The following is a 25,272-nucleotide window of genomic DNA, read 5'->3' as shown; positions in this document are numbered from 1 at the left end:
AGGAAAATAATAGTATCTAAATAAAAAACTAAAATAGTATGGTGAGTGTGAAAAGAAAATTGAAATGGACAAGAAATAAATATTTTAAAAATAGTTAAGGTAGGGGTGTTTAAAAAGTAAATTTAGTACTTTTAAACTTATGTGAGGTGTGTATTTAGAAGAGGATGTAGAGAATAAAAAAGATAACTCTTTAGAATTCTTATTTTGATCGCATTTAAAATGTCATGGTCATTACCATCAACACATTCAAAATTAGCTTTCATTGTTAGTCATATTGATTCTTGTACCAACAACATTTAATATGAATTTTCTTACGTGAAAGATCTTGTTTTGGATTCGGCTAGTTATGCATAATGCTAAATCATCAAAATTTTAATAGATTTTATCAGTTTTTTTATATGATTTTAAATTGGTGGAATTATAATGTAGTATTACGTAATATTCATAAACACGTACACTATGAAAGATACTCTACTACATAACGCTTCAAAAAACAATATCTAACCTTTTTCAGTTGAAAACTTATTTACATAGAGGTCAAAATCTTACTTTGAAAAGCGAGAAACAATGGCCATGTTTGGCTATGATCTCTGTTTTCTGTTCTCAAAAATGTGTTTTTACGAATAAAAACAAAAATTATTCACATTTATTTTCAAAGAACAAATAGTGTTTGACAAACATAAGTACAGTAAAATAATTTATTACTTTAATATAATCTTTTTATACTTGAGGCGTAGCAGCTTTTTTATTTTTAAGTTCAATAGGGAAATATAAAAAAAACTAAAATAATAAATAAGAACGGTAAATAAATTGAGCTGCATTATATTCATTGAATATTGATCAGACTCGACACAAACATAAGTACAGTAAGATATTACCTAATGAGCACAAATGATACTTAAAAAAAAAAAGGAAAAAGGGAAAAACCTATAGTAATCCGACGTTACAAAAAATGAAAAAATAAGATGAAACGATTTGCTTATAAAGATAGACTAACAAATAAATATAAACACAAAATGAAGAGCAAAAAGTAAAAAGAAAAATCTTCATACTAAAAATAGCAAAGAAACTTAAACATACTTCCATGTAATTTTTTGAAATAGTTAATGAAAAGTGAAAATTAGGGTGCAGCTATGGATTTTTGAAATAGAAAGTATATAATTTAGAAATATGATATGTGGGGTGTGTGGAGAGAAAATAGATTCTCTATTAAATTTTTCTTCCGTGATAAAATTTAATAATATAATTAAGTCTATTGTTTTTTTTGGTCATTTTATTTATGGGCCTTTTTAATAAAAAACTTTTAATTAAAAAATTTATGAGTTAAAAAGCGGATGTAAATAGAACTACCTCAGATTTTATCCCAATATCAAGTAATTTATATGTTTTCTTTTATTTTTTTGGCTGGTAGAAAGTACATAATTTGATTACCAAACGAAAGATAAGACAAAAGATAAACGCAAGCGAGTACAAAAAATGCTACGAAGGGAGTGGTCACACAGGATTACTACACTTGTAAAGGTCCCACAACCTTTTGACTTTTCGAGCATAAGTTTTTGTCTGTAAACAATTTGTTACCAAGAATGGAATGGAATGAAGAAAGACCAAAGTAAAAAAAAAAATTTTGCAAAAAAAATAAATAAATAAATGATGGGAAAAGCAAGAAGAAAAAAAGAAAGGAAGAAAAGGAATGAACATAAAGTCAACAAGAGGGAAAAATAAAAATATTACTAATGAAGAAACTTCCCTTGTAGGGATTTTTTTTAATTAACCGTTTTGAATTTTTAAAATATGAGTTCATATAAAACTTACCAACATAATAAATTTAATTACATCTAAGTATTATTTTTATTTTTAATGAAACTGAGTTGGGCATCTTCTCAAACTCAAACTTCACCTCATATAACACATAAAAATAATGATATTTAATTAAAATGTGTTTTTTCTTAAACAAAACCGAATTTAAATCAGCGTCATCTCAAACTCAAACTGGTAGCCTTTTGTTTTCAATCTATCCTAGAATTTTCTTAATAAAGGACAAATATGTAATTATACTGAAGTGACTTGGAAATGACCGTAAACAAAAAAAAAAAAAAAAGTAACTGACGAGAGTAGAAGTGTAACACAATAAAAATGGTATTTAAATTATCTCTATTGGAATCAAACCCCATCACTCATAAAATTATAATTCTTTTAAAGTTAGATTTCACCTATCAACTTTACTTAATTAGCGGTATTTTAACTTCATTCGGATAAATAAGAATGCTCTCGGGACAAATACCAAAATATGGTATGAAGTTTGAACGTAATAAAAGGTAATTGGTGGTTGCACACCTGGCCATGACTGTAGCACTCCATATTAAGAGAGCGAAAATAGCAACTCACATATATACATACATATATAGAGAGAGAAAATGAGAGAATAAGAGAGAGAGAAAGCGCTCGAATTGGGTGAATCCCAATTAAATTCTTAACCCTCTCTCTCTAAAGAGCTTTTAAAACCCATCAATATTCATTCAGCAGTTACAATTCCATAGAACAACAAAACCAACAACACATATATACAATAATAACAAAAATAATAAAATCCTTTTTCTTTTTAATTTTAGTTCTTTCTGCCAACTAGCAATTCAGTCATATATCCATATATACACACACAATTCACAAACAAACAAACAAACAAACACAAGAGCAGCTATCGCAAACAGTGAAAGTGGCATACACTATTCTACTACTATACACTACACAGTCTAATATAGTAGTAGTATAGTGGGTTTTAGTCTTAGAGGAAGAAGAGATCAAGCTTGGCTATTTCATATATATATATATATATATACACACACACACACACACACATATAGACTCCTTTTTTTCTTTTTCTTTTTTTTTTTCTCTTTATATGTTCTTTTTTTTTTGTCTTCAAGATTTCATATCTTCATCATCATCTCCTTAACTCACTCCCTTGTCACCAAAATCATTGCCCCATTTCAGCCGTTTTTCTTCTCCAAACAATGAGAACCAAATAAACAAAACCTTTTTCTCTTTTTTCTTTTTTTGTTTTGTTTTTGGTTACATATATTCAACGTCTCTACTTGTTCATTATACTTTCTGTACATAAATATTTTCCTTTTTGTCTTCCGTTACCAAAAGGCCAAAAAAAAAAAAAAAAGTTAACAATATCTGTTTCTTTTCTTTCTTCCTTTTTTTTTCCTCATTCGTTTTTCCTTATTTTGTAATGAGAAGAAGACTTGTTGTTTATGGTGGCGGTTCATCGTGGTCTTTTGAAGTAGAAATACTGTTTGGCCACTGAGAAAAGTATAGACAGATTTTTTTTTTCTTTTTTTTCATATAAAAGAAAAAGAAAAAAAATGGAATACGCGAGTGGTGGCTCAGGAGGAGGACGAGACAATGATGCCTCCGATGCTCAGAGAAGGAAGAAGCGTTACCATCGTCACACTGCTCACCAGATTCAGAAACTCGAATCGTACGTCAGACCAAAAAAAAAAAATCCTTTTTTGTTATTATTTTTCTTTATTTTTTTTTAAGTTTTTGGGTTTTTCTCTCCTCTTTGATATGAATATTGGGTTTCTGAGGATTTTTTTACTTTTATTTTTTTGTAATGTTTCATGAAGGATGTTCAAGGAGTGTCCACACCCAGATGAGAAGCAGCGGCTGCAGTTGAGTAGAGAGTTGGGTTTGGCTCCTCGCCAGATCAAGTTTTGGTTCCAAAACCGAAGGACCCAGATGAAGGTATATATTTATATTTATATAAATCATTTAGATATATATTTTAAATGTATTATTATATGAGTTATATTATACATAATATGTATATATATATATATATATATGTATGTGATTGTAGGCACAACATGAGAGAGCAGACAATTGTGGGCTAAGAGCAGAGAACGACAAGATCAGATGTGAAAACATTGCAATAAGAGAGGCACTTAAGAATGTTATCTGCCCTTCTTGTGGAGGACCTCCTATCAACGATGACTGTTTTTTTGATGAACAAAAACTCCGAATGGAAAATGCCCAATTGAAAGAAGAGGTCTTTTTCTCTATTAAAACAAAAACTCTTTTCCCTATTTCTTCATCAAACCATTTGAGCAGTCCTTTTGGTGTTAATTCCTCTTCATTACCCATTAAAAAAAAAAAAAATCATATCTTTATTCTTGAGCAGTCCTTTTGGTGTTAATTCCTCTTCATTACCCATTAAAAAAAAATCATATCTTTATTCTTTTTTTTTTTAATGGAATATCTCAACACCTCTAAAAGTTGGTTAACTTTTTGGTGGCGAATTTCTTAGGAACTAGCAAAAGCAATAAATCATTTTTATACATCTGCTTTTGAGTCAATTTTATATTATTTTTAATTTGTAAGAAAATTAAATTATCACGTCAATTTTGAATTATTTTTTAGGAACTAGTAAAGGAAATCGATCTCTATAATTTTTGTTTTTTTGTTTTTTTTGGATTGTGTTTAGCTTGACAGGGTTTCTAGTATTGCTGCAAAGTACATTGGGAGGCCAATCTCCCAACTCCCACCAGTCCAACCAATTCACATTTCTTCCTTAGACTTATCAATGGCAAGCTTTGGAGCTTATCATGGCCTTGGAGGCTGCGGTGGTGGCCCGTCCCTTGACCTCGATCTTCTACCCGGCAGCTCATCCTCTATCCCCACAATGCCATACCAGCCACCAGGCATTTCCGACATGGACAAGTCCCTCATGACTGACATCGCGGCAAATGCCATGGATGAGCTGCTCCGGCTTCTCCAGACCAATGAGCCGCTTTGGATCAAGTCTGCTGTCGACGGCAGGGATGTCCTTAACCTCGACAACTATGAGGGGATCTTTCCAAGGCCTAATAGCCACTTGAAGAATCCAAATCTCCGAATTGAGGCCTCGCGAGACGCCGGAGTTGTTATCATGAATGGTTTGGCATTGGTGGACATGTTCATGGATTCGGTAACTTTTTTTTTTTTTTTTTTGGATCCGGTAAATTCAATTCTTTTTCCTTAGTCCTATAAAATTATGATTGACTTGTTTGAGGAAAATTCATGCAGAACAAATGGGTAGAGCTATTTCCCACAATTGTGTCAATGGCCAGAACAATTGAAGTCATATCATCTGGGGTGTTAGGAAGTCATAGTGGCACTTTGCAGCTAGTAAGAATCCAATTAAAGCTTAATTTAATCACCATCACATTTTCTCTGTTTTTCAATTTTTTTTCCCCTCTGAAGAATTACGGATCACTTCCAAGGATAAAATAAAAGTATCGATATTATGAAAATATTTTAAATTTTTGAATATTCCCATGTATATATTAAAATAAAATAAAAAATCTTTACCGTTTTCAACATGAAAATATTTTATTTATGGATATATTCTTTTATATCTAAAAACATATAATATTGTCATTGCTGACTTCTAATGAGTTTTGAATTTTGTCATTTTCTTCAGATGCATCAAGAATTGCAAGTGCTCTCTCCTTTGGTACCCACAAGAGAGTTCTACTTCCTCCGCTATTGTCAACAAATAGAACAAGGCTTGTGGGCCATTGTTGATGTTTCGTATGATTTGCCTAGAGACAATCAATTTGCTAATCAATGCAGATCTCATAGGCTTCCTTCCGGGTGCTTGATTCAGGACATGCCCAATGGCTACTCCAGGGTGACCAATATTGATAATATTTATTATTACTTATGAATTTAAATTAGTCCTCTAAATCAAATACAGTATAAATTTAATTATTACTTATGTGTGATGGGAATTCTAATGCATACACATATATTTGTGACAAAAACAGGTCACTTGGGTTGAACATGTGGAAATTGAAGACAAAACTCCAACTCATAGACTCTATAGGGACCTTATTCATAGTGGTTTGGCATTTGGAGCAGGAAGATGGCTTGCCACTCTTCAGAGGATGTGTGAAAGATTTGCTTGCCTAATGGTCTCCGGAGCTTCAACTCGCGATCTCGGAGGAGGTAAAAAAATAATAATAATAATTTTGACGACATGGTTTTGAGGTTCCAATTCTAACCGCAATTTTTATTTATTTTTTCTTTTTTTATTTTTGGGTGCTTAGTGATTCCTTCTCCGGATGGCAAGAAAAGCATGATGAAACTTGCGCAAAGAATGGTCAACAACTTTTGTGCCAGCATTAGTACGTCCAATGGCCACCGGTGGACAACTCTTTCCGGTCTAAATGAGGTTGGAGTCCGAGTAACCGTCCATAAGAGTAGCGATCCTGGTCAACCCAACGGTGTTGTTCTTAGTGCAGCCACTACTATTTGGCTTCCAATTTCTCCCCAAGATGTCTTCAATTTCTTTAAGGATGAAAGAACGAGATCCCAGGTATGTATTATGTTCCTCCATCAAAATTTCTACAATCGTTCATACCAATAAACATTTGATACTAATCAGATTAAGTAAGAACTGTTACATTGGTTTTTCTTTTTCATTCCATTTCTCCAGTGGGATGTTCTCTCCAATGGCAATGCAGTTCAAGAAGTAGCCCACATTGCGAATGGATCGCATCCTGGGAATTGCATTTCCGTTCTCCGAGTAAGTCCGCATGTTTCGTTCATGATTCAATTCAGCTAATTTCGTTTTCTAATATTCAGAAAATGAGTAATTAATTAAAGTGTTTCCTTAATAATCAGAATCAAAATTCTTATCATTTAATTGTTTTGATTTCCTTTCTAATGTTTATAAAAATGGTAAACTACTAAAATATAACTGTTCGCGCAAAAAAAAAAAAAAAAAAAGTACTGTACTTAGATTACTAAGCCAATATAGGAAAAACTTTATTCAATTAATAAGGCAATTTGCAATGATTATTTTTACTTGATTCTACTCCACATTCAAAAATAAATTCTGATCTCATTAAGTATAAATTATTAACAAAACTTATGTGACAAATGAGTTGTTATTATTTTGTTTGTTGGTTGGTTTTGCCAAAAACAGGCTTTCAACACTAGCCAGAACAACATGTTGATACTCCAAGAGAGCAGCATAGACGCATCCGGCTCAGTGGTTGTGTACTGCCCAGTCGACCTTCCGGCCATCAACATTGCCATGAGCGGTGAGGACCCGTCCTATATCCCGCTACTTCCCTCAGGCTTCACCATCTCACCGGATGGCCGGACCGAGCCAGGAGGCGGAGGGGACGGGGCCTCGACGAGCTCTGCCGCCGTGCCGCCTGGAAATGCCATGGGCCGCTCTAGCGGGTCCCTAATCACGGTGGCGTTCCAAATACTAGTGAGCAGCCTGCCGTCGGCGAAGCTGAATTTGGAATCGGTGACGACGGTTAATAACCTAATTGGCACCACCGTCCAGCAAATTAAGGCTGCATTGAACTGTACCAATTCATGATCATCATAATCATCACCATTCATTCACCAAAAGTATCCGCAACTTTTTTTCTACCATCCTTAAATATCCTGATCAGAAGGGGTGGGTTAAGAAGAAGTTAAAGAAGTTAAACCTTTAAAAAAAAAAAAAAAAAAAAAAAATTGATATGGTTTTGCTTGGTGGAAGTTAGTTGGAGAACTTGAATGCCCTCTCATCAAGAGCTCAAGCTGTTTAATTACTACTACTGCCTGCTGGCTTCTGCTGCTTCTGCCGCTGCTGCTGCTGCTTTTGTTGCTAAGGCTTCATTACAATTTACACCAACTACAAGGATTTTCTTTTTCTTTTTTTTTTTTTTTTTGGGGTAGGTTATTGTTTTTTTTAGTTTGGTTTTTTTTTTCTTTGTTATGAAAGAATTTTGGGTCTTAAAAGGAGGGAGTCAAGAACGCACCATATTTAGCGTTTTTTCTGCTGTTGGGTTTTAGAGGAATTTTTTATTTATTTTTATTTAATTCTTTATAACAGACAGAGCAGGAAACTACATCAGATGTATGGTTCGGGTATTGACTTCCTATTTAATAGACTTAAATTCATAATCTTTCTTTTTGTTACTTTATTGTTATTGATCCATTAATGCTGTAAAAACAATTACTCTTTTCTTTTTTATCTCACTTTTCTTTTCTACTCAATATTGTATGTTTCACTATAGTTTACAAATGGCTGCTCATGATGTATTTAAAGTCATGTTTTGGATCTTTCGTTAACTTTCATATTCAATTATAATTAAGAGGTTTGTCAGGAGTTGAAGAAAAAAAGAAGACTAGAATAAGAATTCGTAGGGGCCAGATATTGACAGTTGGGATAAATGCTTAAAAAAAAATAAAAAAAAAAAAAAAAAAAAAAAAAAAAAGGAAAAGAAATTCTGGGCTCCATTGCTTCTTCTCTGTCTTTCAGTCTACGAAGGAGAGAGTAAATGATCAGCTTAAACGTCAAATTTATCTTTATAAGCCTTGACACTTTTTCTTGGGAAAATTGAAGAGCTTCGGCTTACTATCTCTTCTGGGAGAAGTTCTGTTTCTACCTTATACCACTTTTTATCTACTCGTTTTGATTTCATGATTTCCCAACATTTTCTACCTATAATTGGCAAGCGAATTATAAGAAGTTTATGTTTAACATAGAGAATTTTGTATTGATATTGTACAGGTTTATACATCATATCTTTATAGACCCGTTTATTTCATGCGTTTAAACTCATGATTTTGATTCTACTATAGTGTTTTTCTCTTATAAAAAATTAAAATTTTAAATGTCAAATTTAAGAATTACTGATTTGAACGTATGAACCAAACAGGTCCTTAATACTAGTAGATTCCTACCACATAATTGTCCGTCATTTAATTTAATGTGGTTCTATTCACATCCCGTCTTTTTACTCTTCACAGTCCCATCAATTAAAAATTTCTTATTATAAAAAGGTCCGTATATAAAATAGCAAAAAATAATAGTAGACTAAATTAAATAATTAAATTTTAATACAAAAGGAAAATTAATAGTCTTTTTTCTCTCCATACGCCCCACATATCATATTCCCAAATTATAAACTATTTCTATGTTAAAAATCCATTGTTAAACCTAATTTTCACTTTTCAATAACTATTCTAAAAAATTACATAGAGGCATGTTTAATTTTCTTTATTATTTGTTATATGGAGATTTTATTTTTACTTTTGTTTTTCTTTTTGTGTTCATATTTATTTGCTAGTCTATCTTTTAAGCAAATTGTTTATTCTTTTTTTCGTTTTTTATAATGCAAGATGACGAGGTTTTTGTTTTTTGTTTTTGTTTTTATGCCACTTGTTCTTATGACATAATATCTTACTGCATTTTTGTTTGTTATCGAGTCCGATCAATATTCTGAATATAATGCAACTCAGTTTAAGGTTTTAATTATTTTTTATTTACCTTTCTTATTTATTCTTCTTTTTTTTTTTCCGTTGAACTTAAAAATAAAAAAGCTGTTATGCCTAAAGTTCCAACAACAACAACAAAATAATAATAAAAAGATATAAATAAAAGATATAATAAAAGGTAACATTAAAATATTAAATTAATTATGTGGGGTGTGGAGAAAAAAGAAGTGGGTGAGTGTGGAGAGAAAAGAGGGGCTGTAAATAAAATCATCCTTAATGATTTTATAAAAAGTAGTTAGGGCTAATTTTAGAATATTAGAGGTGTGTCGAAAGAAAATTTAATTATTTAAAAATTATATAGGTTGCGTAATTAGATGGAGGGTGTGGAGAGTAAAAATGAAGTGTGAATATAACCACCATTTAATTTAATAGGATAAATTTTTTTTTGGTGGTTCTATAAGCACACCCATTTTTACTCTTCACACTCTCCTCACATTAAAAACTTCTTATTACAAAAAGACTCTTAAATAAAATGACTAAAAATGACAATAGACTTAGCTATATAATTAAATTTTATTATAAAATGGAAACTAATAGAGAGTCTTTTTCTCTCCACACACCCTACCCACCATATTCTCAAAATATAAACTATTTCTATTTCAATAATCCATAGTAAAACCTTAATTAATTTTCACCTTTCAATATCACAAAAAGTTACATGGAAGTATGTTCAATTTTCTTTACTATTTGTTGTGTGAAGATGTAACCACCCAGCATCTCGATCTGTTACTAAATGTGACTTTAATGCGAAAAAACGACATTAACATCTTAAAACATCTTAAAAGTGAAATACTTTAGTTACTGAAATTTTTGGTTTTTTTTAAGACTTATTTTGAAACATAGTTCCATTCATCATTTATAAAAGTCACAAATTATTTTAAACGATTTAAAACTAGCCTTGTATATAAAGTATCACAACGTAATATTATAGATACTATCAGCTTCAGAGCTTACTTAACCAGTTTTATAAAATCTCGTACTTATTTCGTATAATTATAACATTCATGTCTCAAATCATCTTTAACTTTTGTTAATTTAATACAAAGGAAATTCAGATTACAAATTCGAATTAATAATTACAACTTCCTTTTAAATTATTCACCCTAACCATAACTTTAAACCTTCTTAACTTTATGCAAAATTTAACTGCATAGTGGTATCCATTGCCCAATCCCTCCATTGTAGGCATTCTTCATTGCGAAGTCCATCATTTAATCGTAAGTTGTTTACCTACAGTATGAACAAACTTGTGAGCCAAAACTCAGCGAGTACAAATATTCCTCACAAAAAATTTTCCACAACAATTATCACAAAGTGAGAATGCATGACCATTATGCTTCCTTTATAAGAGTGTATTTTGTTCTCATTAAGGGCCCTGTGCTCATACCCATGTGCGCAAGACTAAGAGGAGTGGGGGAGCGACCCAAATATTTAGTCTAACTATCCGAAGGTCTTGGAAATTCCTCCCATCCCATGAGCTCAAGGAAATTCCTCACGTACTCATGTAAAAGGGCGGTACAACACTTAACATTTCATCATTACTATAGCATCTTACTTAGGTAAACATACAATTGTGATCATGTCACAAAGTAATCATTAAAACATACTTTATCAAGAGGTGATATAACATTTACATCATATTCATTAGCTATGTCACAAAAGTATAATTTGTAAAATACTTTAAAGGACATACATTTCATCATGCTCATCAATCACATCATAGAGAATATATGCAGTGCAAACAAGCATGCAATTCCTCAAACATAACATTTTAAAACTATTCATGTTGTACGTAAGGCTTGTACTCACCTAGGCGCTATCGTTTAGCGTTTACCCACAGTACACCACTTTCGTTTGTTGGTGCGTTCTGTATTCACCATTACCAGTAACCGACTATCAGTTTATTATTTATTTTTTTTTTACTTATTTGGTTTAAGTGTTAGAGACTTAGTTTTCTTAACATTAATTAGGATTAACTACTCCTTTTAATTCTTATTACATTTTCCTTTAGGTTAGCCAATTAAGTACTTAACCTCCCATTAATGATTCCAGTAACCGACGTAGGTTAATTATTCTTTACTTCTTACATAATAATTTCTCATTAATTAATTAATTAGCTCATTAGATCTTACAGATTTATAATTCAGATAATCATTTTCACTTTATTTTAGGGTGTAGGAATTTAATTTAGTTGCGTTACTATGAGTATTCTTTTAGTATACCGTTAAGTTAACCCTGTTATATTTATTTGGACTTACCTAATTTTTAATCATTCTTGAAGTTAGAACTGGGCCATATGGGCTTAGGCCATGACTAGTTACCTAGTAGGTTTTCCTTTACGGTCAACCTAAGAGTTACCTTATCCTTATGCGAGCCTTTGAGCCCGTTTTGAACTTCTTAACCTACTTCAGTTCATACGAGATCACTTCTAATCTTCCAAGTGTCCTTAGACTAACCAAGCATTCATGACTATCGACAGACAGTTTTACCTTTTAAAAAATTATCATTTTGCTCGGCGATTCAAAAATTACAAATCTAAGGTACTCATTTCCCTAATCATTGTGCCCTCAAGAACCTCGAGCTAAAACTCAGAGCTCGGTGTCCGTCGTACTATTTTACTCATTAATGGACAAAATGACTTATTGCCTTTCTAAGTGATTAGAAGATTAAATTTTAGACTTCCCTAACCACTTTCTGCCTTATTAAGGTTCTGAACTCCTATTTATAGGTTGACCCACATATTTTCTATCTAAAAATTATAATTTTACCCCTAACGTCTAGAATTTATAATACCTATGGTCCGTCTTGACGTCTCTACACCTTTAGACTCATCTTAATGCAAGGATCAAAACTATTAACTGCGCCAAAGGCTAATTCTAACCGCAAGGACAATTTACCCTCAATCAAAGTTGTTGAGAATGTTGACATAAAAGCATAAGATGTAATAAAAAAATATTATTATTTATTTAATAAAAGAGAAATTTCATTATCTATGTGCATGTATTATTGAATACTTTATGAATATCATTGAAAATTCTATGATTATTTATGTAACCTTAAATATTGTATATAAGAGTTATATATGGGAGGATAATATTTTTAAGGATAATAATCTTGATAATAAATTTAGTTAAAATTTTGGAATCTTTACTCAAAACATTACTAATACATGTCATTCCCATTAAGAATGAAATGGTATTATCTGCACTGTTAATATAGAGGGATATTGGATTAGTGTATTTCACATAATGTGATTATGTGGAACCCGGACACAGACATGATTTGAATTTTTGACAATTTCCGTTAAGTATAGAAATACGAATTAAGTCTACCAATTGTCATATATAAAACGATCTTAATCCTGAGTAATTAGCATACTCTTATTTATGGATTTGTGTCTTTTAATTTACTCAGTACGGATTTTGAGATTCTAAATCATATTCCTTGTATCTTGGAGACATGATAAAGTAGGTAGCCGGGAATGTTAATATACAAGATGAAATTCATTCCTTCTTGAATAAAGAAGTAGATAAATAATTCTCTTGAGCGTTGATTCAGTACTTGAATAAGTAACGAGCTCGTATTCCTAAATTTATTTTATGAATATACTATTCATTAGATAATCAATGATATTCAAGGATAAAGATGTAATTAGAAAGGTTAACGAATTTTACCTGGCTGTAGGTATGAATTATTTATAGAGGATTGATCTATATGTAATGGCTATATCAAATGGACACTTTTAAAGTTTGGAAGTAAATTATATTTATAATTATGATAGTGCATTTCTAAGTTTATAGTGGAGTAACTTTAGAATTAATTAATTAAAAAATTTGATTAATTATTAATTTTATTGGAGCTCAGAATTATAGGTCCATCAGTCCCGACATCGTCCTTATAAATCAACAAGACACTAAGGACAAAATGAGAATTTTAGAATTATGAAATTCTAAATAAAACACTCAAGAATAATTAATTGCATATTAAATAATGTGATTATTTAATTTTAAATTTTGAAACACACATGTGGAACAATGACTTATAGTGCCATAATTAGGGTAAAATCCTAATTTTTATAAAATATAAGGAAAAAATGAGAATTTTAGAATTATGAAATTCTAAATAAAACACTCAAGAATAATTAATTGCATATTAAATAATGTGATTATTTAATTTTAAATTTTGAAACACACATGTGAAACAATGACTTATAGTGCAATAATTAGGGTAAAATCCTAATTTTTATAAAATTTTAGGGTAACTCTGTAAGATAAGTCCATAGCATTACCTAGGTGGAACAAAGACTTATAGAGCCACGATTACAACCCTTTAGTCACCCGAAACGTCATTAGGGGCAAAACGGTCATTTTGACTGAAAAGAGGTAAAATGGTCAAACAAATACCAAGCTCTGAGTTTTAGCTTGAGGTCCTTGAGGGCAGAACACTTAGGGCTTGTTCTTTTAGAGTTTAACTTGAGTATAATTCTTGAGTTGAATTTGAGTTATAACTTGAGTTGAACTTGTAACTTGAGTTTGTGTTTGGTTGTGTACATTTGAGTTATGGTTTGAGATAAGAATCTTTTTGAGTTTGTGTTTGAGTGAGTCAAAACTTGAATTTATATTTAGATAGTATTTTAATAAAAACTCAATGCTGATGAAAAATTTTAATAGGGTATATGGGTCGGGTTTTATTCGTCTTTTCGTTGTCAACGCATAGAAAAAAAATCATCTCAATCAGAATTAAAATGAAAAAGTTATAGCATTTTTAAGAATAGAAAAAATACTGTTTATTAATTTGAGTTCGAGTGTCTGAGCTCGAGTTTAAGGGGAAACTTGAACTCGAATTTTAATCATAAACTTAAAAGAACATGAATTCGAATAAAATTATAACTCAAGTTACTTTTTTTTGAGTTTTTCACTCAAAAGAACAAGTTTTAGAGTAACAAGCACCTTAGATTTGTAACTTTAGAATCACCAAAACCCGCTAAGGGTAAAACGATAATTTTTTTTAATAGGGTATATGGGTCGGGTTTTATTCGTCTTTTCGTTGTCAACGCATAGAAAAAAAATCATCTCAATCAGAATTAAAATGAAAAAGTTATAGCATTTTTAAGAATAGAAAAAATACTGTTTATTAATTTGAGTTCGAGTTTCTGAGCTCGAGTTTAAGGGGAAACTTGAACTCGAGTTTTAATCATAAACTTAAAAGAACATGAATTCAAATAAAATTATAACTCAAATTACTTTTTTTTGAGTTTTTCACTCAAAAGAACGAGCTTTAGAGTAACAAGCACCTTAGATTTGTAACTTTAGAATCACCAAAACCCGCTAAGGGTAAAATGATAATTTTCAAAGGTAAAACCGTCCCTCGAGAATTGGAAACTCGAAACTAAACTTAGAAGTCCCTAAAGGACTAGAAGACTAGAGGTGACCCAACCACGTTAAGGAGTCCAAGTGAGCCCAAAAGCCCAAGTGGGAATTAGAGTATTCTTTAAGTTTACCTAAGGATATCCACTAGGTGACTAATTTAAAGTTCAAGCTCAACAGGCTCAAGCCCTATCTGTAGAAGTGCTTAAGGCTAGGGTAAGCCCAAGGAAATTTTAGATAGGGTAACCTATATGTGACCTTAGAGAGTACCATGAGAAATAAACTTAATTAGTTTTCAAAGCCATTAGAGGATTAGTGAAACTTAATTGGATAATTAATTAATTAATCAAGCTAATTAATTAGTTAATGGTAGAAAGTAGGTGTTTACCTAATCAAATTTATTTTGAAAATTAACAAACTTAATTAAGTATTTGATAGAGTTAAATTATTAGTTAATTAATTAATGAAAACTTAATTAATGTGACTTACCTAGATAATTAATTAATCAATTAAGTAAATTAATTAATTAATTAAGGATAAAGAGATGGATATTTATTTAGCAAAGAATAATTATCCTAAGTCAGTTAATGAAAGTTTAACAGAGACTAACTAATTGATCGATTATAATGTTATCCATTAATTCAAATGTAAAAAAGGAAATTAGAGGAAGGATAATCAGTTCAACTTTTCCTGATAAAGGTTTAAGAGACTAACTCTCTAAGTCCTAAGCATACTAAATTATATAATTTGATAATTAACTAAGTAATTTAAACTTATTAATTAATCTAAGACGTAAAGAATGAACTAAGGAAAGGAATTAAATGCAAAGAAAGTTTGAGAGACTAAGTCTCTAAGACCTATACTTGAAAATTATAAAACTCAATAACGAACTAACAGTCGAATCATCAATGCTACTAAATACAGAACGAACAACTTTACAAAAGTGATTTGCTTTGGGAAATGCTAAGTACCGGCATCCAGGTGAGTACAAACTCACCTATAGCATGAATGGTTTTAAAATGTTTTGAGAAACTTGCATGCTTGATTGTACTATATTTATTATCGGTGACATATTTGATGATGTGTTTACTATGAATGCCTCTTGTTCAAGTTATATTATATCATCAAGTTTTTGTTACATGATCATAATCACATGATCACTAAAATAAGAGGTTAATGTAATGATGATATTAAGTGTCGTGCCGCCCTCCGATCTTGGGAGATGGGAGGTTAAAATTCCTCCAACCCTTGGTGACGAGAGGTTCACTAGCCTAAGTAGGTAAGACCGCGAATGTCATCAGACGAAATGTTTGGGTAGCTTCCCCAACGTCTCATTGGTCGCGTGCACTTAGTACGTGCACATGGCCCAATAATGATAAATGAAAAATCCATAATAAAGCATAATTGATCATGCATTTTTATTGGTGATGTTATGTTTGAAAAATTGTTTTATGAGGATATTTATACTCGCTGAGCTATTGCTCATCAAATTTGTTCATGTTGTAGGTAAAATGCCTATTGCTCACTGGTGGACTTGACTGCGGATAACGTGTACGGTGGAGGATAGGGCATGGATCACCTTGCAAATATTTTTAGAATTACATTAAAAGACATTTTAATTGAAATGATGGTTGTTTAAATATGGTTTATGATTTTATGCATGCAATCTAATTTAAAGACATGTTTGGTTAAGTCTGTTAATACTGATTAATGTTGTAATCTTATAACGCTTTACTCCAAGTACTTCTATTAGACTTATAAATCGTCTTTACAATGATGCATGATTCAGAAAGGAGTTTTTCAAAGATGTTTTCAAAAAAAAATTCCCAAAATTTTAGTACTTAAAGAAATGGTTTTCAATAGTTAAGAAAGATTTTTCGTGTAAATCATGATTAGTGACAATTCGGGAAGTTGGGTCATTACACATTTTCCTGGTTGTCCCATAATAGTGCCACCAGAGGCACTTGCCTGCCCGAAGTTGGCACTTGTCCATTTGTTGCGGCTTCTCTTTCCTGGGCTCGCCTCTTGGCAGCCTACTGTTTGCTTTCCAAGGAACGTGCGGGTCTAGGGCGAGAACTATTCCCCCTCGTGTTTTGGCTTTCCCCAATTCCTTCAGCATCACCACGCTGTTCACTACGGCTACCAGGTGACTGACCTACTTAGTTAGAGAATCAATATGTCGCTGCATTCTGCCGGGATCATCTTGGGGAGCTCCCAAACCCGCGTCCTCATCATTCCTACTCGCGGGTTGATTTTCAATATTAGGTTGATTCCCAGCCTAATGGCCTTCAGCCTGTTGATTCCCAATTTGCGGATCTCCAATCATTGTATTATCGATCCCAATGGTTTGGTCTTCTTGATTCGCTTGATTTTCAGCCGAACTTCGCGTCTTCCTTGGAGCCATGATAGTGCGATATTCTTTGACCAGAATCTTCAATAAACCAGATATTCTAGGTTTAGTCCCCAGTGGAGTTGCTAATTGTCGACTGTGAAAATTCGTCAACTCAGGATTCACGAATCTCTCAGATAATTAATTCTTAAGAACAGTAAATAACGAATGCAGTAAATGCACTTAATGAAAAATTAAGTGTAAAGATATCCGAATTTATAGTTGTTCACCCTCGATTTGAGAGCTAAGTGGATGGGAGAGAATAATTTCACTATGAAGAGGGAAAAAATTTACACAGACTAATGCTCATAATGAAATTTAATAGGATTTTCTAGTTCTTAACCCCTTATTTATAGTTTCCTAAGTTTCTAATTTACAATATAATTTCCTCTGAACAAAACCATACGAGACAATTCTTTCTCGTTAAAGTTATAAATCACCATCAGTTAAATATGTTCGTTTGGTAGATGGATCCAGAATTATGATTCTGGATCCTGATTTAGAAACAGTATTTAGTTTGGATGATTCTGAATCATAATTCAGAATCTGATGTAATATTTTAAACCAAAATCACTCATGATTCTAAAATCACCCCCTCTTGATTCAAGGTGATTCAAATCTCTGATTCTGAATCATAGTTTCAGAATCATAATTTAAACCCAACATTATGAATAATGATTTTGATTTCTGAATCATGATTAGAATTACCTTAATTTAAATTATCATACCAAACGAACTTATCTCTTTTTTCTGATATTTTAGGGGTTGTTCTTTTACATTTTTGAGTTAAAGTGATTTGAGTGATAATTTTGAGTTGAGTTTGAGTTATAACTTGAGTTGAAGTTGTAACTTGAGTTTGTGTTTGAATGTGCACATTTGAGTTATGATTTGAATTGAGAATCTTTTTGAGTTTGTGTTTGGGTGGGTCAAAACTTAAATTTGTATTTATATAGTATTTTAATAAAAACTCAATGGTGATAAAAAATTTTAATAGGGTATATAGGTGGGGTTTTATTCATCTTTTCGTTGTGAATGCATAGATAAAAAAATTATCTAAATCAGAATTAAAACGAAAAAATTATGACATTTTTAAGAATAGAAAAAATACTGTTCATCAATTTGAGTTCGAGTTTCTGAACTCGAGTTTAAAGGAAAACTTGAACTCAAGTTTAGCCCCAAACTCGAGTTTTAATTCGAGTTCAAACTCAAGTTCAAACTCAAATTTTACAAAAGAACGTGAACTTGAATAAAGTTGTAACTCGAGTTCAAACTTTTTTTAAGTTTTGTTACAGAAGAACAACCCCTTAAATATTTGAAATATGAATTTTGGTCCTTGAAATTACCCGTGTTGACTAATTCTAAATTGCGTAGCCTCGTCCACGTAAGGTCGATAATAGCCTCAGCGCCCTAACCATCTGTTGACGTGGAATTACCTCTTAACTAATTTTGGGCTCAAATGGGCTTCATAACGTTATTAGGCCTTACTTATTGGGTCGGCTGTGTAACAGTTGCTATGTCAATGACATAATAAAAACAGCTTGTCTCTCTCTCTCTCGCGGTCAGAAGACGAAAAAGGAGATGTCTAGAATGAAGTTACCATTATTTGCACGACAGAAACCTAATATAATGCTCAAAAGTGTTCAGATTCATTTTTCTGAACACAGAAACAAGTGGAAAAGGGAGTCAAATACACAATCCCAGTAAACTTATCAGAATTCTTCTACAGCAAAAAAAAAAAAATTTGGTGAGAGCTCGGGGGGTGGATCGAAATCCAAAGACGAGCTGAAAAATTTGCTACTATCCACGTTTACTCTCTTTAAGTTTGCAGAGCCATTCTCCAGATTCTGGTCAAGAATGTTAAAACTACACGTGGACGTTTGGTGAGAGCTCGGGGGGTGGATCGAAATCCAAAGACGAGCTGAAAAATTTGCTACTATCCACGTTTACTCTCTTTAAGTTTGCAGAGCCATTCTCCAGATTCTGGTCAAGAATGTTAAAACTACACGTGGACGCAGGTCAGGTAAAACTGGGGAAGTCGAATTGTCAGCAAACTCGAATTTTCCGTCTCTCCCTGACATTTGGAACTACAGCTGCCGAAGCATTGTCTCTCTCTGCTAAACATCTCTTGTATGGCACAAACCCCTTCCTAGAATTAGAGGGCTCAACACTCACTTTGGTACAAGGTTTTTGGGGAAAGGAATCAACTGCCTCTAAGTTTTTATCTCCTGCAGTCTCCACCCCACTAGCCGAGCCATCGTTAGAACCGGTGGAAGATCTTTCCTTGGGAATATCCTTGTCTTCCTCTCTGTGTTCCGAACAAGAATTCCGAGGTGTTTGATCTAAGGTTTGGTTACATGCCGCAAGGTAATGGAATGGGAATTGGTATAAAGTCCACCAAAGCATAGGAGAGTTAGCTGTTTCAGTATTACAACTCTCTTTCGGTTGTTCCAGTTGATTACAATTACTAACGGCTCCACCAAGGGACAAATTTGTGTCTAATTGATCCGAAGATAATGTTAGAACAAGCCCTTCATCAGTCTTTGATGTTTGGGAATTCTTTGCCCCAGGAGGAGATTCTTTCTGGAAGCCTGATAATAAAACTGTCCTTCCAAAAAGCTTGAAACTTGCTGAAGCCGCTACTTCAGCTTCTTCTTCTTCTTCTTCTTCTTCTTCTTCTTCTTCTTTAGTGTATGAGGCATCTTTGGCACCCAGTTCAAATTTCTGTACGTGCAGACCAGCAGAAGGGAGTGTCAGAATCCTAGCGACAATTTGAATTTAAAGTTCATACATAACAAAAATTCGCAAATGATTAGCTACACGAATCATTGTACCTTGGACAACAAATTCTCCAAGGTCAAAGACGAAGATAAATGCTTTGCTGGCAAAGATCTCCTCTCTTCATCAGATGAGTTGCCAATCATGTACTCGTTCTCTATTTCGGTAGGAGACTGACTGATTGAATTCATGTCAGTAGTACATGATGCTGATGAAGGAGACCTGTTATGCTGACCCGAAGCTACTGAGCCCAATGCATCAGATCCCTGACAGGACAAGACTGAAGTGGGAGATTTTGTTCCTTTATCTGCAGCCGATAAATTTGGGGAAGGCGACCTTTCGGGTTGATTTGAGACCAATATTCCATTGAAAGACTCGGCTGATTTACGAGGGTAAGGATGCACCGGCTTCCTTTTAGGCCTCGGAGGAGGAATCTCAATTCGCTTAATGGAGCTCTCAACAGTACCAGTGGAACCCCGAACTACCTGAAAAAACCAAGAAGAAAAGGCATGTAAGCATAGAAGACAGGATCAACGAGACAACCATTATACCAAAACGAAGTTGCGGAATCATGCCTCATGAAAAAATTATATTGCCAAACTAAAATGAGAATACTGAATTAAGATATTAGACCTTAGAAAAGAACTTTTGAGCATGACTTCTAATCTGAACAGCAGTTTTGGTACCTACATGTTCTGCATGGAGATGAAGAGGAACTTCACATGACAGGAAAGCCAAGAAAGAGAGAACTTGTGTAAGTTACAGGTTTTAAACAAACTTACCTTCAATTTGACGCCAACCACGGCCATACAACTTCAAGGCTTCAAGGAACTTCTGATGCTCTTCCTCTGTCCATTTTTCTCTTTGTTTTGTAATTGTATAAGGCTTCCTAACCTTTACAAATTGGTGAAACGGAGAATAGCTCATACCAAAAAAAAATTCTATTAAAAAAAAAAAAAAAAAAAAAAAAAAAAAAAAAAAAGCCTAAGTGGAGAGTGATGAGTAGAGTGAAACCTTGGGCGCAGTGTCATATATCTCGTTCATTTGGTTGTCTGACTCACATTTTGAATCACCCTTTGAACCATTCACAACAGAGGTTTTCAATTCCATGCCTTCACTCTGTTAATGTGTATAATTGAAGAGAAGAGAAAAGGGAAAAGCAAAATTAGTTGAATCTTTTGTTTCCACTATCAGAAGACAATCAAACAAAGAAACTCTTGCTCACTAGGATATGATTCCACAATTAAAGCATAAATAACAACACTGAAAACTGACATCACTTTCCAAAAAAAAAGAAAAAAGAAAAAAGAAAATCACAAAAACCAAAGATGGCCCTATGTAAAACAGGTGCAGAGTCCACTCCAACCATACACAAACAAAAAAAATTGACAGAAAAGACCAATAAGATGTTTTCATGTCAAAGTTTTACCAATTTGAGACAATCTACCAATTTACAAGTTTTACCAGTTTGGTGTCGGTAGAATCTCAACGTGCCTAAATAAATCCCAATTTGAATCACATCAGGACCGTACAGCTCCATGACAAAACTGTAAAGAAACACAACTGATTTGCCTTGGAACAGATTCAGCGCAAACTAGGAGATGACAGAGTTTTAGCAACGACTAGCGTTGGTAAATTTGTCGTCTTACTAAGAAAAAACTATATGTATACACACACACACACACACACACACACACACATACAAGCTATCCGATCATTTCCACAGTGATTAGCAGAAGCATAAAAAAATTTATTAAAAAAAAACTTTAATAAGAACAAGAATTCGAAACTGGCATGTAATACAAGCAAAAATGTTAAGCATATCACTTCTATAACGAATTAAAAAAAAAAAAAAAGAAACAGCTTATCCATATCCGAAATTTCTTGCTTCTAGAAAGAAAAACAGAATAAAATGAAATTTCATACCTCAACAACCATCGCTGCAAAATCAAGACCAACTCTTCAACAATACACCCACAAGACCTGAAATTTCATTCCTCAGAAGTTAAAATCAAACTCCTAAGCTCTTTCTTTCATAATTTTTCCCTTTTTTTTTTTTGCAAGTTTCATTTCTCTTCAACATTGTCAAAAAAAAAAAAAAAACGAGAAAAATAAAACAAAAACAAAAAAACAAAAAAAAAAACACCAAGTACGAAAAAATTTCCATATTCATGTCGATACGTAGCAGATCAATCAGAGACTCACCTCCAAGACTCTCGGATAATCGAAATTTCCGATTTTCTCCGGCCACTGTTCTCTCGGATTTTTTATTTTCCTTTTTCCCGAGAAAAAGGAAGGGGAAAAGGAAATGATTTATTTATATATTGGATAAAAGGGAAAAAAAAGAAATCTTCAGGAACGAAGAAGAAGAAGAAGAAGAATCAGAGGATGATAAAGGAGAAAGTAGAGAGAGAAAACGAAGAATAAAAAAAAATGTTAGAGGAGAAGGAAAATGTACAGATTTGAAGAGCTATATAACGAGGAGGAAGAAGAAAAGCATTGCAAAGAGGGCAGTGAAAAAGCAGGGGATGCCACGTCAGATATTTCTATTTTATGCTATTTTTATTTTTATTCTTGGGTCTTGGTAGCCACACTGTTATTATTTTTTTTTTAGAATTATCCACAGTGTTATTTATTATAGTTTATAATTTATAATTATTATTAGTATTTTCTTAAAAGATGAGCTCGTTTGGTTCGCTAATTCGAGTTTTTAATTTGAGTTGAGATGTGATGTTGTGTGAGAATTTTTCACTGTAGAAAAAAAGTTAGATGTGACTGTTTCTGAGAGCCTTATTGTAGTAAAACTCGAATTCTAAACTCGAATCAGGAAAAAGAACGGACCGCTTAAATTAGTATTACGCACTTCTAACAAATAAAAGAAATTTATATTAGGTCCCGTTCATTTTACCGATTTGAGTTTAGAATTCGAGTTTTGCTATAGGAAAAAGCTCTAAGAAACACTCACATCTAATTTTTTTACTACAGTAAAAAACTCTCATATAAAGTCACATCTCACTCGAATTAAAAACTTAAATCAGCGAACTAAACGGGTCCTAATAAATTTTTTTTATTCAGCAAAAAAACGTTATTTAACAATAATAGACGGTCCAAACCGTCTGTTATAAATGGGAGTTTTTTTTTTTTCGAGTCGTATTAAAACTTTCCAACTTTATATTATATCTTTTTATATTTTTTTTTAATATTTTATATTAATCAATTAATATAATAAAGGGCAATGGAAAAGTCGCGAAGGAGCCTGGGAATATGTGGCTGAGAACGCAGGAGAGCCTCGACACGCGGCACTTTCTTGTGACCTGTTTGTCTCCTAGTAATTTTACCATAATATTCTTTCTTTGTATGTGTTTATTTTTTTAATTTCTTTTATTTGTTTTGCTGGAATTTTTAATTTCTTGTTTTAGGTTTGGTTGATATTTTTGTGGAAGATATTTAAAGTTGAAGGGATAAATCTTATAAATATTAGGATATCGACCAGAGATTTTCTACATGTAGACAGAGTTTGTAGTCCACGCGCCTAAGATTTCCCAATAACGGTTTTTTTTTTTTTTTTTTTTTTTAAAAAGGCTTTTGGCCCCTTTTTCCTTTTTTTTTTTTTTTTTTTGCTAAAACGGCTTGTGGCCCTTTACTGCATAGTTTCTTCTTTATCCACTTTACCTGTTAGCCAATAGCATTTGTCCACGTTCAAGGGCATCAGGAATCTACTAAAGGATAGAGAGTTTAGATTATAAAAATATCTCCCTTCACTTGACTTTTTTTTTTTTCTTTAGCCAAAAAGGGGGGAAAAAAAGGGTTATTTTTGTGCAGTGAAAACAAAAAAAAAATAAAAAACCTTACTACAAAAATATCTTTTTGTGTTGACTTATGAATATAATTAAGTTATGTTTATTTCACTGATTTAAATTTAGAATTTGAGTTAAATTATAGTACAAAATTTTCAAAAATATTCATATTTATTATTATTATTTTTTACTATAATAAAAAATTCTCACATAAAGTCACATCTCAATTCGAATTCAGTGAACTAAACGAATTCTAACTAATCATTTATTTGTGTATATTATTTTTGTATTGACTTGTAATTAATATCTTAATAAATTTAAAGTAACATCTGAAAAGATATCCCTTTGAATAGAAAAAAATAATAATGACTGATCACTACTATCAACAAACATAAAAATATAATAAGTAGAGACTCCGGTAAAAGAATGAAGAAAGGGTTTTAGGTGTAGTATTAAAAAATTTGTCAAAGCAATTACTGCAGTGTTTGGGGATGAGTAATTGAGATCTCCAAACAACGATGATTAATGGTGAAGATTAATGGTGGTCGTGGCTTTCCTGGAATGTTGGGAAGCATTGACTGTATACCTGTTGCATGGCAAGGTATGTATTCTGGTCACATCCATCCATGAACCAACAATTATTTTGAAAGCTGTGGCTTCATATGATGTTTGGATATGGCATGCATCCTTTGGGTTACCAGGATCTCTTAATGAAAAAGCTACTAATTTCATTACATAATCGAATTACATGATTGTACTACATAATTACATAAGGATACGTTTGATTCATGAATTAGAATCATAATATTAGAACCATTTTTTATTTACGTGTATTTTTTATAAGGAAAAATACTGTAACGAACCATGAACTATGATTCAAATCGGGGTACGAATCTCCCGATCAATGGACATTATTCTCTTATGGAATTAGAACTGCCATTAGCTCTTAATTTTTGCAATGATTTCCATCTGGAGGCTGTGCTTTTAAAGTAGTATCAATGGACATTATTCTCTCTCTCTCTCTCTCTCTCTCTCTCTCTCCTCTTCCTGTTGTGCTTTAAGTCGAAACTTCTCTTGCTCAAAATAAGCCAATATTTCTTTGCCAATATTTCACAGATTTTTTATCATTACCTTGTATTGCATCAACGCTGATGATGTTAAGCCATGCAGATACGAGAAGGCAGTCTTTCTTCAACTGAAAGTTGCGGGACCTTTAGGGTGCGTTTAGAATTGTTTTCAAAACATTTTTATTATTTTGTATGAAAATGAAAATAAAAATATTTTTATTTTCATTTTAGAATCATTTTTAAAAATACGTTTGGTAATTTTATTCAGAGATTGATTTTAGTTTTAAAAAAAATTGAAACCGCGTTTGGTGGTTTAAGTTTTGAAAACATGTAATAATATATTAAATAAATAATATTATTAAATATATTAAATAAATAATATTATTAAATATATTAAATAAATATTATTATTAAATATATTAAATAAATATTATTATTAAATATATTAAATAAATATTATTATTAATATATATTAAATAAATATTATTATTAATATATATTAAATGAACGTTAATAGGGGGGCAGTCGAAGACGAGCGGCGGCGG

The 25,272-nt window shown here is 32.2% G+C and overlaps 2 protein-coding genes across 3 annotated transcripts; one reads left to right on the top strand and one right to left on the bottom strand.

Annotated features, from left to right (window-relative positions):
• Nucleotides 1-3,368: 3,368 nt before the first annotated feature.
• Nucleotides 3,369-7,384, top strand: LOC21407821 (homeobox-leucine zipper protein HDG11). Its single transcript, XM_010101377.1, has 10 exons — nt 3,369-3,484; nt 3,633-3,750; nt 3,866-4,054; nt 4,490-4,972; nt 5,071-5,172; nt 5,468-5,677; nt 5,814-5,994; nt 6,096-6,364; nt 6,485-6,574; nt 6,977-7,384. The coding sequence occupies exons 1-10, from the start codon at nt 3,369-3,371 to the stop codon at nt 7,382-7,384; spliced, it is 2,166 nt and encodes a 721-aa protein (XP_010099679.1).
• Nucleotides 7,385-18,971: 11,587 nt separating this feature from the next.
• LOC21407819 (protein REVEILLE 7) lies at nt 18,972-22,179 on the bottom strand. Of its 2 annotated transcripts, XM_024167753.1 has the most exons (7): nt 22,069-22,179; nt 21,790-21,846; nt 20,878-20,982; nt 20,646-20,757; nt 20,497-20,558; nt 19,920-20,348; nt 18,972-19,809 (listed from the first exon to the last, which is right to left on the bottom strand). In XM_024167753.1, exons 2-7 carry the CDS (start codon nt 21,799-21,801, stop codon nt 19,132-19,134), a joined length of 1,398 nt encoding a protein of 465 aa, XP_024023521.1. In that variant the 5' UTR covers nt 21,802-21,846; nt 22,069-22,179; the 3' UTR covers nt 18,972-19,131. The 2 variants fall into 2 exon arrangements, with proteins under 2 accessions (XP_024023521.1, XP_024023522.1); XM_024167754.1 differs by lacking the exons at nt 21,790-21,846; nt 22,069-22,179 and adding an exon at nt 21,328-21,439.
• Between the last annotated feature and the right edge of the window lie 3,093 nt (nt 22,180-25,272).

This window comes from Morus notabilis, unplaced genomic scaffold (assembly GCF_000414095.1).
Source record: "Morus notabilis unplaced genomic scaffold, ASM41409v2 Scaffold172, whole genome shotgun sequence".
Taxonomy (NCBI): Eukaryota; Viridiplantae; Streptophyta; class Magnoliopsida; order Rosales; family Moraceae; genus Morus; species Morus notabilis.
This window is presented reverse-complemented; position numbering and strand designations above follow the sequence as displayed.